This window comes from Chiloscyllium punctatum, chromosome 3, assembly GCF_047496795.1.
Source record: "Chiloscyllium punctatum isolate Juve2018m chromosome 3, sChiPun1.3, whole genome shotgun sequence".
Lineage (NCBI taxonomy): Eukaryota > Metazoa > Chordata > Chondrichthyes > Orectolobiformes > Hemiscylliidae > Chiloscyllium > Chiloscyllium punctatum.
This window is the reverse complement of record NC_092741.1, coordinates 54,104,689-54,123,790: the sequence shown is the minus strand read 5'-3', so window position 1 is coordinate 54,123,790 and position 19,102 is coordinate 54,104,689. Positions and strand designations below refer to the sequence as shown.

General features: G+C 39.5%; 1 protein-coding gene across 3 annotated transcripts in view; it reads left to right on the top strand.

Moving 5' to 3' along the window:
* elovl4a (ELOVL fatty acid elongase 4a) overlaps positions 1–17,158 on the top strand; it is a 50,380-nt gene extending 33,222 nt beyond the window's left edge. For 2 of the 3 annotated variants that reach the window (XM_072553410.1, XM_072553409.1), the window contains exons 6-7: positions 897–1,024; positions 9,855–17,158. In XM_072553410.1, coding sequence (XP_072409511.1) covers positions 897–1,024; positions 9,855–10,139 — 413 coding nt within the window. In that variant the 3' untranslated portion in view covers positions 10,140–17,158. Of the gene's footprint in view, positions 1–896; positions 1,025–2,378; positions 2,507–9,854 lie in introns of all 3 variants that reach the window. The other variant, XM_072553411.1, reaches the window with a different exon arrangement.
* The last annotated feature ends 1,944 nt before the right edge of the window (positions 17,159–19,102 follow it).

The window sequence follows — 19,102 nt, the reverse complement described above, 5'->3', positions numbered from 1 at the left end:
TAGAGGAACGTTCCCCATTTTTGCATTCTGAGACACTCAACATTTCTTACTATGACTTGACTGAGTACCGGCAGCTGTTATGTTAGTCTTCCCCTAACAACTTCTGGGTGCCTCGTATTCCCTTTTCCACCAACCAGCCAGTTGCTATTTCCCATAGAGGTGAGAGGATTTTATTGCTTTTCTCAGCCTGATTCTGGGTGAAAATCAAGCCTTTGTGTTGGAAGCAAATAGCAAATCTTTTAAGAGTTCGGAACATTGTGTGTAGGATTGCTATGTCTAATGTGAGGTTGTAAAAACTAATCTCTGTTTTAAATTGTCCAAGCAAATAGGCATTCTCTCTAAGCAGAATTTTCAATAGTTGTTTCTTTCCCTTATTCATTTATAAAGAAAAACTGAACTAATTCAAAAATGGCAAAGGTCATGCAAAAGGTAGGTGACACTGAAGTCTGTCTTGTAATGAAGTTTAGCATTTAAGATTGGGTCATTTAGCTTTGGTAGTTCTGAAAGCTTTTTTTTTAAATTGTGCCTTTCAAATCTAATTTTATTGAAGTCCCAAGTTTTTATTTGTTTCCTTGAGACTATTCAGCATTCTGTCCACTGTTCACCTTCATAGTTATAGATAATGTATTAAACAAGTGTAGGCACTGGGAGGGATGTATTGTAGAGAATCATTATTACAAAATGTCAAAGAAGAAAATATCCCTAACTGAAGCAGTTATGAGCTATGAACCAGCGTGAGTCAACCTTTGGCAAGTGGGATTGCTTTATAGTAATATCTATTGTAAAAAGCCAAATATGTGATCTAGATTTTTCACAAATTATTAACATTGTCAGTTACTAAATTTGAAGAATGTATTTCAGTGAGGTCAATAACACCTTTTGTTTTGCAATTCCAGCTTTTTTTGGAGCACATATGAATGCCGTTATCCATATTGTTATGTATCTATACTATGGATTAGCAGCTTGTGGCCCACAGTTTCAAAAATATCTCTGGTGGAAACGATATTTGACCATCCTGCAACTGGTAAATTGAAGTTTTGAAACTATTTAAGTTCAATTGCAACAGAAAAATTAAGAGTGCATTAGAGAGTTCTCGATGTTGTGATTAGAGAGTATTTGCACATTCTTCTCTACAACTTGATTCAGATGCAACCCAGGCATATTAATTTAGTTGCCTTCTACTGTTTGGCTGATTGACATAAGATCTTTACAATGCTAAATTGAACTGACCTTAATCTTGCAGTTACATAGGTCCAAAAATATATCTCAACCATTTCCTCAGTGGAAAAAAGTCACTAACAATATTGTGTCAACCTGTAATTGAAAAAAAGATAGAGAAGAATGACTTTGATTTATAGAGCCCTTTTCAGGGCCACAATGTCTCAAAATGCTTTCTAGCTAATAAAGTACATATGACATCACCATTGTAATGTAGGAAACACAGCAGCTAATTTGCACTTGGCAAACTCCCATAAACAGCAATATATTAATGACCAGGTCTGCTGTTTCTTAAGTTAGGCAAAAGTGAGGACTGCAGATGCTGGAAATCAAAGTCTAGATTACAGTGGTGCTGGAAAAGCACAGCTGGTCAGGCAGCATCTGAGGAGCAGGAAAATTGATGTTTAGGACAAAAGCCCTTTATCACTTCTGTTTCTTAAGTTGTTGATTGCAGAATGAATGTTTACCAGGACAGGAGAGATGAATACTCTTCTTCAGAATAGTAGCTTGGAATATTGTACAAACACTCAAACAGGTAGATGGAGACTTGGTTTAATATGTATTCTGAAAGACAATACCTCCAACAGTGCAAAGGTTCCTCATTACTACAGTAGAGTGGCAACCTTGTTTATTTCACTTGTGTTCAGGCTCTGCAGTGGGTCTTGAACTCAGAAGCTTACAATTTAGAGGTGAGAGGCAAATTGAATAAATATTAGCAGTAAGACATAAACCCCATTTTATACAGTGCAATGTAGAAGTGTCAAATGCCAAAACAGAATGCATTTCTAAGCTAAAATGGATAGTTGGCCGAACTGATTCTTGCAAGGATGCCTGCCTTGAAGAAGTTTTCCTCCTCTCTCTACAAGAATCTCAGGGAGTCCCTCTCCCACTGCAACTCCCAGGTCATTTCCTCTGCCGGAAGCTCTTCAACCATGTCGTGAAACATACTCGCTACCACAGCCACATTTGCTTCCTCAGTGCCTGCCTCCGTAACCAACTCATCCCACACGGACTCCGGACCACCTTTTAAACCAGCAGAGTTCGGAACTGAACAGGACAAACAGTACAGACTGCAGATTCAAAAACACCAGCAACAGTTCTCCTTCAAGATCCTCCGCTCCACACTTGCAGCAATGCGCCGGCACCTAACCTCTCTCCAGTCAGCCCTGCCTCAGCTGAGGGCCACACTCTCTCAGAATTGCAAAGGACCCACTCTGTACTACATCCACAAGAGAATTCACACTCTCAACAAACAGTATTTCAACTCCATCTCAAACATCAAAAAACTGTAAGTACAACAAACTTTTATCCACCCACCTCCATAACCAGCGCTCATCAAACATTTCAGAAGATTTCCCTGGCCTCGGAATCTACTCCGACGCCGTTCGCCATGCGGCTGATGCAGCTGCCACCCCCACCCTGATTGATGTCACTTCCGCCCCCATCATGGCCACTCCCACAACCACTTCCACCCCTCTCAATTCCTCATGCATCACACGTGACGTCCTTCTACCCATCACATCATCGCTGATGCCACGTGCTCAGTGACTTCCGCCACCCCTACTGCCGTGGTCACCACCACTTCTGCCCCCACCAATGCCACTCACCTGCATTCTGCTGACATGCCCCCCACAGACCCCACTGTCACTATTCCCACCCCCCAGAACCCCGAGGGGAACACTACCCCTGCTCATGACTCCACCCCCATTCTCTCCACCATCACACCCACTCCAGTTACAGGTTCCGCCCCCACTCCCAGCTCTACACCCACACCAGATCCCAGATCCCAGCCCTGCCACGTTTTCACCATCCCTCCAGACCTCGCCCTCACTGAGGACGAACGATCAGTCCTCAGCAAAGGACTCACCTTCATCCCCTCCGTCCACGCATCAATGAATTGAATACACACCGTGACATTGAACAATTCTTCTGTCGCCTCCGCCTCCGAGCTTACTTTCACAATCAGGATTCCCGCCCACCTTCCGAGGACCCCTTCGCCCACCTCCCAACACACTGCATCCACCTGGACACCCCGCGCAGGCCTATTACCTGCCCTCGACCACTTCATTTCCAACTGCCACCGGAACATTAACCGCCTCAACCTGTCTACACCCCTCCCCCACTCCAACCTCTCACCCTCACAACATGCAGCCCTCCAATCCCTCTGCTCCAATCCCAACCTCACCATCAAGCCAGCAGATAAAGGGGGTGCAGTGGTAGTCTGGCGCACTGACCTCTACACCGCTGAAGCCAAACGCCAACTCGAGGACACCTCTTCCTACTGCCCCCTCGACCATGACCCCACCCCCCCATCACCAAACCATTATCTCCCAGACCATACAGAACCTCATCACCTCAGGAGATCTCCCACCCACAGCTTCCAGCCTCATAGTCCGGGAACCCCGCACTGCCCAGTTGTACCTCCTTCCCAGGATCCACAAGCGTGACCACCCTGGCCGACCCATTGTCTCAGCATGCTCCTGCCCCACTGAACTCATCTCTACCTACCTCGACACTGTCCTAGTCCAGGAACTCCCCACATACATTCGAGACACCACCCACGCCCTCCACCTCCTCCAAGACTTCCGTTTCCCCGGCCCTCAACGCCTCGTCTTCACCATGGATATCCAATCCCTCTACACTTCCATCTGCCATGACCAGGCCCTCCAAGCCCTCCGTTTCTTCCTCTCCAGACGTCCCCAACAGTACCCTTCCACCGACACACTCATTCGTTTGGCCGAACTGGTCCTCACCCTTAACAATTTCTCCTTTGAATCCTTCCACTTCCTCCAGACCACAGGGGTAGCCATGGGCACCTGTATGGGCCCCAGCTATGCCTGTCTCTTTGTTGGCTACGTAGAGCAGTTGATCTTCCGTAATTACATTGGCACCACTCCCCACCTTTTCCTCCGCTACATTGATGACTGCATTGGCGCCACCTCATCCTCCTGCGAGGAGGTTGAGCAATTCATCAATTTCACCAACACATTCCACCCTGACCTTAAATTTACCTGGACCATCTCTGACACCTCCCTCCCCTTCCTGGACCTCTCCATCTCAATTAATGACGACCGACTTGACACTGTCATTTTTTACAAACCCACCGACTCCCACAGCTACCTGGATTACACCTCTTCCCACCCTACCTCTTGCAAAATGCCATCCCATATTCCCAATTCCTCCGCCTCCGCCATATCTGCTCCCAGGAGGACCAGTTCCACCATAGAACACACCAGATGGCCTCCTTCTCTAAAGACCGCAATTTCCCTTCCCACGTGGTTAAAGATGCCCTCCAACGCATCTCATCCACATCCCGCACCTCCGCCCTCAGACCCAACCCCTCCAACCGTAACAAGGACAGAACGCCCCTGGTGCTCAACTTCCACCCTACCAACCATCGCATAAACCAAATCATCTGCCGACATTTCCGCCACCTCCAAACGGACCCACCACCAGGGATATATTTCCCTCCCCACCCCTTTCCGCCTTCTGCAAAGACCGTTCCCTCCGTGACTACCTGGTCAGGTCCACGCCCCCTTACAATCCACCCTCCCATCCTGACACCTTCCCCTGCCACCACAGTAACTGTAAAACCTGCGCCCACACCTCCTCCCTCACCTCTATCCAAGGCCCTAAGGAGCCTTCCACATCCATCAAAGTTTTACCTGCACATCCACTAATATCATTTATTGTATCCGTTGCTCCCGATGTGGTGTCCTCTACATTGGGGAGACTGGGCGCCTCCTAGCAGAGCGCTTTAGGGAACATCTCTGGGACAGCCGCACCAATCAACCACACTGCCCCGTGGCCCAACATTTCAACTCCCCCTCCCACTCTGCCGAAGACATGGAGGTCCTGGGCCTCCTTCACTGCCGCTCCCTCACCACCAGATGCCTGGAGGAAGAACGCTTCATCTTCTGCCTCGGAACACTTCAACCCCAGGGCATCAATGTGGACTTCAACAGTTTCCTCATTTCCCCTTCCCCTACCTCACCCTAGTTCTAAACTTCCAGCTCAGCACTGTCCCCATGACTTGTCCGGACTTGTCCTACCTGCCTATCTCCTTTTCCACCTATCCACTCCACCCTCTCCTCCCTGACCTATCACGTTCATCCCCTCCCCCACTCACCCATTGTACTCTATGCTACTTTCTCCCCACCCCCACCCTCCTCTAGCTTATCTCTCCATGCTTCAGGCTCACTGCCTTTATTCCTGATGAAGGGCTTTTGCCCGAAACGTCAATTTCACTGCTCCTTGGATGCTGCCTGAACTGCTGTGCTCTTCCAGCACCATTAATCCATGAACTGATTCATGGTATAGTTGAATAGGTTTTTCAATAAAGGGCTTCCAAATGGGGAATCTTGAGATGTAGAGGCTAGCAGAGAGCATTTAACTTTAGACTTTCACAACAAAATGCAAAATTCCTTCAAAGGAGAGCATTTACTTCCCATTAACCTATAAGCTGTACTTTTACTGTCACCTAATTTGACAAAGAGAAAGGAAATTACTGCACAGAAAAATCAGGAAATATTTTCAAAATTATTGTGCAGTAAAATTTAAAATCATTGTTTAATTTACCGTCTGTGATTTAGGCTAATATATATTTTAGTTATATAATGTGTTACATTCTTCACATATTGACTCGCTACTAGTGAGTTTTGAGAAGGTTTGTAGCTCAGGTTGAGGTTCTGGATGTAGGTTTGCTCACTGAGCTGGAAGGTTCAATTTCAGATGTTACGTCACATGCTCGGTAACCTCTTCAGTGAGCCTCTGGATGAAGCATTGGTGGTGTAGCCCGCTTTCTATTTATGTGTTGGGGTTTCCTTGGGCTGGTGACGTCATTTCCTATGGTGATGTCATTTCTTTTTCTTTTTCTCAGGTGCTGGTAAATGAGATCCAAGTCAGTGTGTTTGTTAATAGAGTTCCGATTGGAATGCCATGCTTCAAGGAATTCTCATGCATGTCTCTCTTTGGCTTGTCTAAGATGGATTTGTTGTCCTAGTCAAAGTCGTGTCTTTCCAAATCCGTATGTAAGGATACTAGTGAGAGTTGGCCATGTCTTTTTGTGGCTAGTTAATGTTCACGTATCGTGGTAGTTGGTTTTCTGCCTGTTTGTCCAATGTAGTGTTTGTTACAGTTCTTGCAAGGTATTTTGTAAATGACATTAGTTTTACTTGTTGTCTGTATAGGGTCTTTCACATTCATTAGTTCCTGTTTTAGTGTTTTGGTGGGTTTGTGGGCTACCATGCTGCCAAGGGGACTGAGTAGTCTGGCAGTCTTTTCCGAGATGTCTTTGATGTAGGAGAGGGTGGTTAGGGTTTCTGGACGTGTTTTGTCTACTTGTTTAATTTGATGCTGAGACATGTGTTCATTGGGTACCGATTCTTTTTGAATACACTGTATAAGTGATTTTCCTTTGCTCTTCATAGTTCCTCTATGCTGCAGTGTGTGGTGGCTCGTTGAAATTATCTTCTAATGCAGCTTTGTATGTGGATGTTGGGATGATTGCTTCTGTAGTTCAATATTTGGTCCGTAGGTGTTTTGTGTCCTGTAGACGCTGGTTTGAAGTTCCCCATTGGCTGTTCGCTCTACTGCAACATCTAGGAATGGCAGTTTGTTGTTGTTGTTTTTCCTCCTCTTTAGTGAATTTTATGCCGGTAAGAGTGTTATTGATGGTCTTGAAGTTTTTCTCTAATTTGTTTCATTTAGTGATGACAAAGGTGTCACCCACGTAGCAGACCCAAAGTTTGGGTTGGATGGTTAGCAGAGCTGTTTGTTCGAGTCTCTGCATTACTGCCTCTGCTAAGAACCCTGATATCTGAGAACCCCTGGGTGTTCCGTTGGTTTGTCTGTAGGTTTTGTTGTTGAAGGTGAAGTGGATGGTAAGGCATAGGTCCACTAGCTTGACGACATTGTCCTTGCTGATGAGGTTGGTGGTGTTTGGTATATGTGTCTTTGGTTCTTCTAATAGTGTAGTCAGTGTTTCCTTGTTCAGGTTGATGTTCATGGATGTGAACAAGGCTGTTAAGTCAAAGGAGGCCATTATTTCATCCTCTTCTATCTTGGTGTCTTTGATCTTCAGGAATTCTTGGGTGGAGTGGATGGAATGGCGTGAATCTTTTACTAAGTGTTTGAGTCTTTGGTTTAGATCCTTGGCCAATCTATGCATTGGTGTTCCAGGTAGCGATACTATGGGTTTGAGGGTGGGGGCTCCTGGTTTGTGAATTTTGGGTAATCCATAGAAGCGTGGTGTGTTGGATCCATCTGGTTTCATTTTTTGGATGTTGGTCTTATTGATTTCTCCAGATTTGTAAGTTGTTTTGAATAGAGCTGTGATTCGATTCTCTAGTTGTCGGGTCGGGTCAGTTGCCACTTGTTGGTCAGTGTTGGTATCTGCAAGTAGTACGTTCGTTTTTTCTCAATGTAGTCTCTTTGACTTAAAATGACTGTCAAGCGTCCTTTGCAGGTAGGATAACAATTTTGTTTTGTCTTTCTAATGCTTTCCTTTCTTGTGTGTTGAGTAGTGCTTTCCTAGGAAGGAAGGAAACAAAGACTACAAAAAATTAAAACTATTGTTATCCTACCTGCAGACAAAGGACGCTTGACAGTCATTTTAAGTCAAAGAGACTAATTGTAAAAGCGAACGCAGTACTGACAGATACCAACACTTACCAACAAGTGGTGATAGACCCGACCCCATAATTAGAAAACAGAATCGCAGCCCTAACAAAAAAAAACTTCAGAAATCTGGAGGAATATATAAGACTGACTTCCAAAAAATGACACCAGACAGATCCAATACATCCCGCTTCCAAGGATTACCCAAAATTCACAAACCTGGAGCCCCCCTCAGACCATAGTCTCTCTACCTGGAACACCAATGCACAGATTGACCAAGGAACTACACCAAAGACTAAAACACATACACCAAACACCACTAACTTTATTAGCAAGAACAATATCATCAAGCTAGTGGATCTATGCCTTACCACCCACTTCACCTTCAACAACAAAATCTACAGACAAACCAACAGAACACCCAGGCGTTCTCAGATATCAGGGTTCTTAGCAGAGGCAGTAATGCAGAGACTCGAACAAACAGCTCTGCTAACCATCCAACCCAAACTTTGGGTCTGCTATATGGATGACACCTTTGTCATCACTAAATGAAATAAATTAGAGGAAACCTTCAAGACCATCAATAATACCCTTACTGGCATAAACTTCACTAAAGAGGAGGAAAACAACAACAAACTGCCATTCCTAGATGTTGGAGTAGAGCGAACTTCAAACCAGCATCTACAGGAAAACAACACATACAGACCAAATGTTGAACTACAGAAGCAATCATCCCAAGATCCATAAACAAAGCTGCATTAGAACATTATTTCAACGAGCCACCACACACTGCAGTGCAGAGGAAAATCACCTTTATAGTATATTCAAAAAGAATGGGTACCAAATGAACACAATCCACTGATTTCTTAGCAACAAACCCAAACAAGCAGATAAAACATGTCCAGAAGCCCTAGCCACCCTCCCCTACATCAAAGACATCTCGGACATAACTGCCAGACTACTCAGACCCCTTGGCAGCATGGTAGCCCACAAAATGAACATGAAAGACCCTATACAGACAACAAACAAAACTAATGTCATTTACAAAATACCTTGCAAGAACTGTAACAAACACTACATTGGACAAACAGGCAGAAAACTAGCTACCAGGATACGTGAACATCAACTAGCCACAAAAAGACATGACCCACTGTCACTAGTATCCTTACGTATGGATGAGGAAGGCCACCACTTCGACTGGTACAACACATTCATCCCAGGACAGCCAAACAGAGATGCACAAGAATTCCTAGAAGCACGGGATTCCAACTGGACCGCTATCAACAAAGAGATTGACTTGGATCTCATTTACCGCCGCCTGAGAAAAAAAACAGGAAACGACATCACCATAGGAAATGACGTAACCAACCTAAGGAAACCCAAACACATAAATAGAAAGCGGACTACACCATTAGTGCTTCATCCGGAGGCTCACTGAGATGTTACCTAGTATGGTGACGAAACGTCTGAAATCGAACCGTCCAGCTCAGTGAGCAAATCTACATCCAGACTCACTAGTGTTAACAACTTTTAACTTTGTAGAACTCAATTTCAAGATTTAAATCTTTATTCCAAACAATATATGGATAGGTGTTTCGTTTCACATTACTAGACAGGATACCGATAATTGATAGTAGTTTCTTTGTTTACTCTTGGCAGCCAAATGTCTCTTTTCCATTACAGTGTTTTGTTTAATAAATGTACTGGTTGGTCAGTACTTTCTAAACTGCACCTTTTTCTTTTGCTAAAATCATTTCTCTACTTTTTTGTGCTTTCTTTCAAAATATTTTTCTATCTTCAGAAACATTTAGAAACTTCACACCCTGTTTGAGTTATTTTCAATATAGAGTTGAAGTTCAGAAAGTAAAATGTTCCCAAAACAAAAGAGGAGAAAGTAAAAGTATGAAAATACATGGGCTGAATAAAGAGAAAGAAAGTGCCAAAATTTTCAATTAACATCTGGACAACATTTTTAAGCAATGTTTTTTCTTTTAAGAAATGTTATTCTTTTAACACAGGTGCAGTTTCATGTTACGATAGGCCACACAGCTTATTCCTTGTACATTGATTGCCCTTTCCCAAGATGGATGCACTGGGCACTGATAGCTTACGCCATTTCCTTCATCATCCTCTTCGCCAACTTTTATTACCAGACTTACAGGGAGCCAAAGAAAGAGCTCATAAAGAATGGAAAAATAGTTGTGAATGGCAATGGAATTGTTAATGGAATAATCAAATCAGAAAACAAGCTGATAGTAGAAAATGGGAAAAAGAAGAAGAAAGGAAAAGCTAAGCGTGAATAAGATACATGGGCAAGGTGAAAAACAAAAGGTTGTGTTTTAAAGCCAAATATCGAGTCAGCAAAAGATGACTGCATGTGTTTCAGCTGGCTTTCAACCGATCTGTTGTATTTTTTGCTGTCTTTGTAACTTATTGTATTTACTTTGTAAATGATATTTGTGATCAATACAATAGTATTGACGTGATGATAGACAAGAAAATTCACCATTAAATAAATTGCACTGAATAGGTTTTATGATAGAGGAATCTGGTCATTTACCCTTTTTCAAATCTATACCTTAGTTTTTTTTTAAATTTAGTTATGTTTCCTGTTTTGTGTTTCTGTGAATTCTTGCTAAATAGCTTTTACTTTACCACTACCTCAGTTTTAATGCTGCTTTTTGTGGTTCCATTTTCTACCACATGCAAACATTGGTGAATCCCATGTTGCCGGCCCAGGCGTCTACAAATCCAATGCTAGTTTTGATTGCAGGTTATCAATTATCAGTTACAGGAATGTGGTAGAAACAGTTTGTGTTTGTTACATCTAATGTTTCTCTCTGTATGGAAGGCCCTAAGGTAAAAAGTAGAATGACAATTCTAATCATTATCTAGACCCATGTAAACCAATGAATATTGTTTGGGATACATTAAAATTTTACCTTGAGCCCAGAACAGGTCTCAAATCTCAGATTTATGATTTGCAGCAAAGATCATAATTCTGTTTTGTTGATTTTATGTAATCAGGTTTGTATGAACAATGCATGTATTTCAGCATCCCCTCTGCCCATCCAGACACAATTTTCTTCCAAGCTTTTAAGTGACCAGTAGTGTACAGTCTTCTGAGTGATAGTTGTATTCTACCCACTGCAATATTATTTTTTGCATGAGCCTAGGCAATAAGTATTAGTGGTCTAATTGACCTACTGAGTGGAATTTGGACTCAACATTAAGGACATTCCTACTTTGCTTTGATCCACATACATGCATTCTCCATCATCCCTTGTTCAAATAGCTCTTGCAAGGAACCCTAATTGATCTTCCCTCCGTAACATGACTAAAGCCAAGTGAAGTCTTCTGGCTGCAAATGTTGTGGCTGACCTTAGTCAATTCTGCATAAACCAGCACCTTTTGATATTGTGGCTTAATATCAACTCAAATTAAGTCACTGAACCACTGGAACAGCCTGTGAATGTAACTTTTAAGATGGGGATCATAAAATCACACTGCAATTTATATTGAGTATCAGAAATGTTAAAGTATAAGGATCTGCAATGAATTGTGCATTGCTGTTACAGTATATATCTATATGCCCAGCAATTTATACCAGACTGGAGTGCATGCTTTAAATGGAGAGGGTTTCAAAATTTTAAAAAATGGAATACTAGAAATGCACATGTGTATGGCAATGGCAACAAAATGGTTACAAAACCAGACCTGTTGGCATCAGCTTTTTAAAGGCGAGATTTTTTTCACATCCACAGAAAAGCACTTCAAAGTTATGTTTAAAATTTTAAGCAATTGACTTTCCCTCTTTTGTGCTGATAATCATCAAGTTTAGACACCGACACCAATATACAGAGAAGCTAAAAGAAAGTTGCACTTTCTGTACACATCTTAAACTAACACATTTGCATTATAAAATTCTTCAATGATGTAAAGGTACAGCACAGGTTGGGACTAATTGTCACAATTATGATTCAAGTTGACTGCACAGATTTATTTCTCACAGGTTGAGTGTCAAGTCAAACTGGTCCATCTTTAATCAGGGTAAAATAATCTAGTTTCAAACAAAGTTTTCCTTTTTATAGGGCTGATTTGCTGCATTGATAGTGCAAGCACATTGATGCTGCAAACCTTTCTTTGTGTGCAGCAAAATACTCTCAGCAGAAGAGTTTACAAATTCATTATGTACAAGAAGAGCTCGCATCCTTTGCAATTATCACAATGGATAAATCTGTTTTAAGTCCCTTTTCTGACTAGGGTTTTTTTTGCATATATTTATTTGTCCTTCACTCATACATTCAAAACTTCTATAATTTAATAAATGAAGTCCATTAAAGAAGTTTTACAATTTAAATTTCTAATATGCTTGTAGACAGTCTATCAATGTCATGGATTATATTTGTAATGAGTGCCAACACTGTCTTGCTAGATTAGGTGTCTGCAACAGGATAAAACTGCAGCATAAAATTAGAACAATATATTTAAAATGTCCAAGAATAATTTGAAGACTATAGCTTTTGAGTTTTGAGTTCAGAATGATTCAGCCACATTTATTGACTTGTAACCAGGTATATCCTAAATTCAGTAAAACTCTGTTCCATTTTGAATCAGTAATGAAACAGTAGAAAACCCTTTTCATTTTTGAGTTGAGTAGCTTTATTAGTCTGAGTAGACTATTCCTAATACTAAACCTGTGTTTATGGAAAACCAGTCTTGACTGATGAGACAATATCATCTGAACTATCTGGATTTTTGAAATGGATTTGATTTGTGTGGCATTACAGGACCAATTTATTTTGAAGGCTTGAGGTAGGCTTGGACATTAGGCTGTCTAAATAGGATAATGCTTAAGCTTCTTAATTCAGTGGCTGCTGATGTGTGAGAAGGCATGGATAAGCTTGAGCAGCATCTTGCCTTGGTTTAATTTTACTACCGATTTAAATTGCTGACATCCCAATTGACATCTATGTGTCATTCTACTGAGTTGCTGAAGACTAGTCTTAACGTTAATAGCTTTAGACTTCTGTACTTGGGTAACCTTATGAAATTGTAAACCCTCAATCCAAACATCCAGTTTTGGAGTAAGAGTAATTCAGAAAGGATTTGATTAAATACTAAATATAACAGATTTAAGTTCTTTGAATGTGAGCTACCTCTTAAAATATCCGTGATAGAAACATTCTGCTAAATGTTTGTTTTAAGCAAAATTGTCATACGTTGCAATTTTAATCCTTGGCCATTTTGTGCACACTTGAAATAATTCATTGGCTATTGATTTAATTAGTGTTTAACTGCAATTGATGTGACCCTGATGCTTGTTCTGGCAGATGGTTATACATGGGGTGGGGGGGGGGGTTAAGTGGCAACTTGTAATGCATTTAATGTTGTATGGAACCTGAGAATTTTAAACTGCAGATACTGTTGGTTTTATTTTAGAATACTGGATCCAACAGTAAAGTACTTTCTGAATTCTTCCTTTCTCAGCATAAAAATATTTGAAAACTCTGCAGGGAGTCTGACTCCTAAAAACAGTTACATAATTGTTGTTCCCATGGATTAAGTTCTAATGTGAAAACTACTATTAGTAGCAACGGTCAGTGAACCAAGTCCGTTTAAAGCTTTCTTTAAAGTGATTAAAGCTGACAATTTGTTGGGGAATAATTTGCAAAATATACTTCAATTGGATTTGTAGTGATAATTAACTTAGAAAATTTCACGAGTCAAGATTTTTAATACTCTTTCAGTATGAAAATGGTGGTAGAAATCTGAACTAGTCATTGTAGTTCAACTGTTTTTAAATGTAAAGCATAACTTATCCCTCCCTTAAGTAATTTTCAGGTCATTCAAAATGCTACTTTTTTGAAAGGACACAAAAGCATGCATGTACTAAAACAAAATAATTATCCTACCCATTTTACTGTGAAGGAGTTTTTTTTTCTTGATTTTGCTTTCTTTTTGTCTGCTGTACATTTGTGTGTCAGGACAGAACTTGAATAGTGGTGAAAATAGAGACATATTGCCAAAGTATTTTGTCTGGTACACATCAAGTCAAAGGATAGAAAGCCAAATTTCAAACAATCACAACAATCTATGTTGATTGGCAAGTTGAGTTTGACTGGCTGAGATTGAAGAAAGCAACAAATTGCTATCAACTTCCAAAGTTCCTGGTTAACTCAATTTTGAATAACAAAAGAAATTTGCTGTTGATTTGATCAGACATTCACTGCTTGTATGAGGCATTGTACTGGCATTGAAGCTAACATATTTCATGTTCAATTGTGTGTTAGGCAAAATAGTTGTTCTTAATAGGCAGAGAATAGGACATACAGAAGCAGTATGTGGTTGTAAAATCCAAAACATAATGTCAATGTTATATGTGATTCCACTATTGGGGAGCACATTTTAAATAATCTTGAGTCCATTAAAAGGTACATTAACCAATTTAAATAACCAGGCAAGCTTGCAACATAAATTATTTATCATTACTAGAAGCAAAATGCATTCATATGCAGAGATCTCTATGCTGCAAACAAGAAATATGCTCAGGTTTTGCAGGATTTTTACCAAGGAGCTTGTGAGCCTGTAGTTCCCCATTTTTGTCTCTATTGCAATGCCTTATCCAATCAGCATATACTTGCAAATAAATCAGCATTCTTTTCTCAGTGTCATATAAATTATTGTGATCATTAGAGATATGTTTGCAAAACTTTATCGATATGTCACTATTTTCAGCAGAATTCAAATTAGCACATTATCCATTTTCATGTGGAAACAAAGTCTGATGTTTCCATTTATTGATACTAATGTTTTCTCTTCTGGATGTATGAAATGCATGTTGCTAGAATTGGTTTATTTACATTAACTCTACAATCCTTCCATCTTCACGTTTCTGTCAACAAGCTAAACCTTTCAAATAGCATTGCACTGTTCACTAATTAATTTGAATACCTTTTAAGGTAGGAAATGTTGATGTTTTCGTTGTTCCATTTGAAAAGAATGCAGTTAGTTATTTTTAAGATGGATGGACTACTGTTTTTTTTTAAAAACTGCATATGTTATCAGATAAGTAGATCTAGAATAAGCAACAATTATCCATGGCTTAGTTAACACATTGTCAATTGATGAAGGTGCATCTTGGTTATAGTGTTTGCAATGAAACTACTTGACAAAATATTACAAGCATAATGTCTGTCGTCTTTTAAAGCATTAGAGTATTTTCTGGATAGAATTGTTAGAATTGATATTCAGATGATAGTTATAAATGGACTTGAGGTTTGTTAGTGATTTTTGATACTTTTATCTGAAATCACTGAAAGGCATATCCAGGACAAGTATCAAGATCTATTTCCTTACAGAGGAGATGATAACAGCCAGAGTAAATTATCAGGAATGGAGATCAGGAGATAGTACTAATCAAATCAAAAAGTGAAGTTGAGTGGGCTGACGGGCTTCTTTATTTAGATAAATCTGTAACCATCCGTCAACAGCAAGTGTTCTTGGGGATATAACTGAAACTACCCATAGTGTAGAAAGTGATACCATTTACTCATATATTTTTTTACCAGAACATTACTTAACTCAGTGACTTCCAAGTTGAAAATTAAACTTCTTTTTCTATTTGTCTCTGTTAGGTGAGCAGCAAAATTTAAATGTGAAATCCAAAATCACTCGACCAATATTGATTGTACTTGGTACCATTTCATTATAGGATAGTACTGGAAGCAGCCTTTGAGATGTCTCCTGGCCCTGTGTACATTATATAATAGAATATTTGTCTATTTTTCTCTAATGTTACATTGAAATGTTGCATTTTTATATGTGTAAATAATATAAACTTGAATTTTGAATCACTTGTTATTTTTAATCATAATATTATATCTAAATGGCTTCCCTGCAGTAACTTGTGAATATTTTGAAAGAATTGTAATCATTTTCATTTAAGAATGTAACTTAAGTTTTGAAGTGGCCAGGAGTTCCATTGGATCGGTGACTGTTAAATGAAATGGCGCTGCATTGTAGTTATGTCCCATATGTTGGATAGTAAGTAATGTGTGATGGGTATTCTAAGAGTTTTCATATCCTAACTCCAAACGTTGATCAGAGCTCATGTCGAGTCATGATCAAAAATAACATAAAATATTGAAAGAAACTTTCCAGGTATGGGAGAAATTGGACGATCCATAGGCCTGAAGCATTAACTCCATTACTGCCTCCACAGATGCTGTCTGACCTATTAAGTATTTTGAGCAGTTTGTGATTTTACTTAAGATTCCAGCATCCACTGTATTTTGCCATTTTATTCAGAATTGTACTATCACAATTGTGAATCAGAACCTTTATAGTAATGGAAATGTAACAGTTTAACAGCATCTATAAATGTATTTCTAAGATAAAGCATGCACATAACGATGACTAATGTGTTTCTAATATTTTTACACGAATATTTTACCTCTATTTTGCACAAATATTACTTTATCTGATTCATTGGCATGCAAATAATGAAGTCATAACTGGGCTGTTTTCAGTAATTTCTGCATAATGATCAAACCTGAATGAGTTGAAACATAATCCAAAAGAGGTGTTGAGTAAATATTGCATGATTTAAGAATATAAAAGTGGAATTGCTGGCAGTTTTGTGCTTTCAGTTTACACTATTTGTTTTATTTCTAGTTTACACTCTTTATGCTGCTGTTTTAAATTTGCAACTTGGAAAGTATTGCTACTTCATGGAACATAATGTTTCAATATATCACGCATGCATTATATGTAAGTTGATTAAATGTTAGTGTAAGTATCTTTGATGTTGAGCAATTGGTGCATGGAATTGTCTATAAACTTTAATGGTTACCAGTGGTCAAATATAGGTAACTCACCTTATGGTGACTTAACCATTTACAGCGATAAGGTACAGCATTTTCTCATCTCTAAAAATTGAGTGCTCCACCACTTACAATTGTTTCTCCATTTTGAATGAAAATTTGTATAAATTAATGCCAACAAACATGCATTGAAAGTGCATGGTAACCAAAATGATAGAATTTGGGGAAGAATCCTGAGATGCTGTATGGAGATCTAAGTTTGACTTGATGTGTATTGACTTGGTTCTGTTGTGTTGTACTGTCCCACTATACATAAATTGAGTGATTTCGCTGTTAGAAGTTATTAAGTTCACATAAATGCGTAAACTTGAAAGTGTGCAGTATTATAAAGGCTAAGGCCAACAACCAGAGATTTTATGTAATAATGTACACAGTCTTTCTGTACATAAGCACTTTGCTGAAATTGCTATGGAAATAAAGTAGAAAATAGCTACTTGTGTTTGACTCCTTCATAATTTATTGTGTAAAGTATCCACTTGTCATTTGAGATGGTAGGACAGTTCCTATCTAACACAGGATATGTTTCAGACAGAGTTTACCTTAGAAGATGCCAAATGCAAAGTATTTCTTAACCACAATCCAGAAATGTTTCATATCACGTATTTGAATAGCTGAAGTTAGAACTTATGTTTCCAAGACCTTTAGAACAATTTTGAAGAGAATTATTTCATCTTTGGTTTAATTGTGTAATACCACTAGCAATGTCGCAGTGTGAGGTTTTTAATGATCTGTATCAAGATGACAGTGTAAATATTGTTCAAGAAATCTAAGGTGTTACAGGAAAACAAATTATCATTAGTTACTCTAAAATGTGGCAGGGCATCATTATGTAAAAAAGCATTATATTCCATATACTTCCTCTTTATTAGTATTAATACTGCCATCAAGATTTAAAGATTATTCATATAAATTCTTATCAGTTATAATGTTAGGACTTTGTAGAAATAAAAGGATAAAAGTTGGGTAGATTAGCTCTACTATTTCTCTGCTGTCAGACTGCACTGGGCGAATGCGCTAGAAATCCAGCCCAGCTACTCCATTAGTTGTCACAAACAAAATTGTCCATATTGCCTGTTAGGTCGAGGTTGACAAAGCAGGGATTAAGTTCCTGGATTTGAGATTTTTTTTTAACAAATAGATTTCAGGTATGGTGTAAACAATAATGAACTGCTGACATATAACTTAGAGTTTTAACTGGAGTTACAAAATTCACTCTAAACACACCACAGACAGAAACAAAAAAATGGAAATAAATTCGGTTGTTTCAGCATTGAGGCTTTTTTACTACAGAAAACAGGACAGGACCTTTCCTGTTGGAGCTTAAATTGTTCCAGTCCAAATATTCACACCCACAAGCTGTTCAGTTGCCTGGAAGCCACTCGCATCATTGCTGGTGAGCAAAAAGTCTTTGTTATTGACTACAGGTTACTATACTCGGACCTATTTGTTGCTAGCCAAATCTCCCTTCGGGCAAGTCCCCAGCGATAGCTGCTGTGTAGAAATCTCCACCGCTTGAACAAACTGTAATGTAAATGGCACTTACATTAACTGGCTTTTGAAAAGTGCAGCAATCCTTTCCACCATTCTATTTTCAAATATTCCTATTTCAGTCCACAATCAAAAGTACAGAAAAATAGAAATGTACAGATTGTTGCATTGCAAGAGTAGTGATGATGATCCATACTTTGGCTGGATCCATCAATCACACTTACAATGAATCTGTGTGACAAACATAAGGAAGAAAACAGGTATTGAGTAAAATGAGCACTCAGCATTCTCAACACTCAGATTGCAATTTAGCATACTTCTCCATAAAGTAGGATGTGGAATGGCTGTTCATGGCACTTTGACATTGGTCTTTTGTGCAATGAGTGTAGCATCCATCCTGTTGCAATGCGACAGTAGGAGATTGTATGTGCTGTATAGGTACTGAGACCTTGTATTCCCAACAGCTCCCACCACCTCCAATCACTCAAGAAAGGGTCACTAATGTCTCTCAGGAAGTTTGCAATCCTTACCTGATCTGGCAGACATGCGATTTCAAACCCACAGTAATGTGGTTGATTCTCACCTGCTTTCTAGGCAGTTAGGGATGAATAATAAATCCTGGCTCGGCCTGTGCATGAATTAAAAAAAGGAACCTGTACTATGCAGTGCATAATTATTGTAATTGTCCTTGAAGGATGTCACATCACAGAAAAAAAGAGCTCTCATGTTGAAATAAGGAAAAAAAAACACTCAGTCCACCTACTCCAGCTGTGGATGCAGCCATTTTCATTCATAATCCGTATTTAGGAGTCAAGTGAAAATGGCAGGAAATGTAGAACGAACTTAGCAGACTGGATTTTCTTCCTTGTTTGCAAATTGTCCCTGCAACAGCA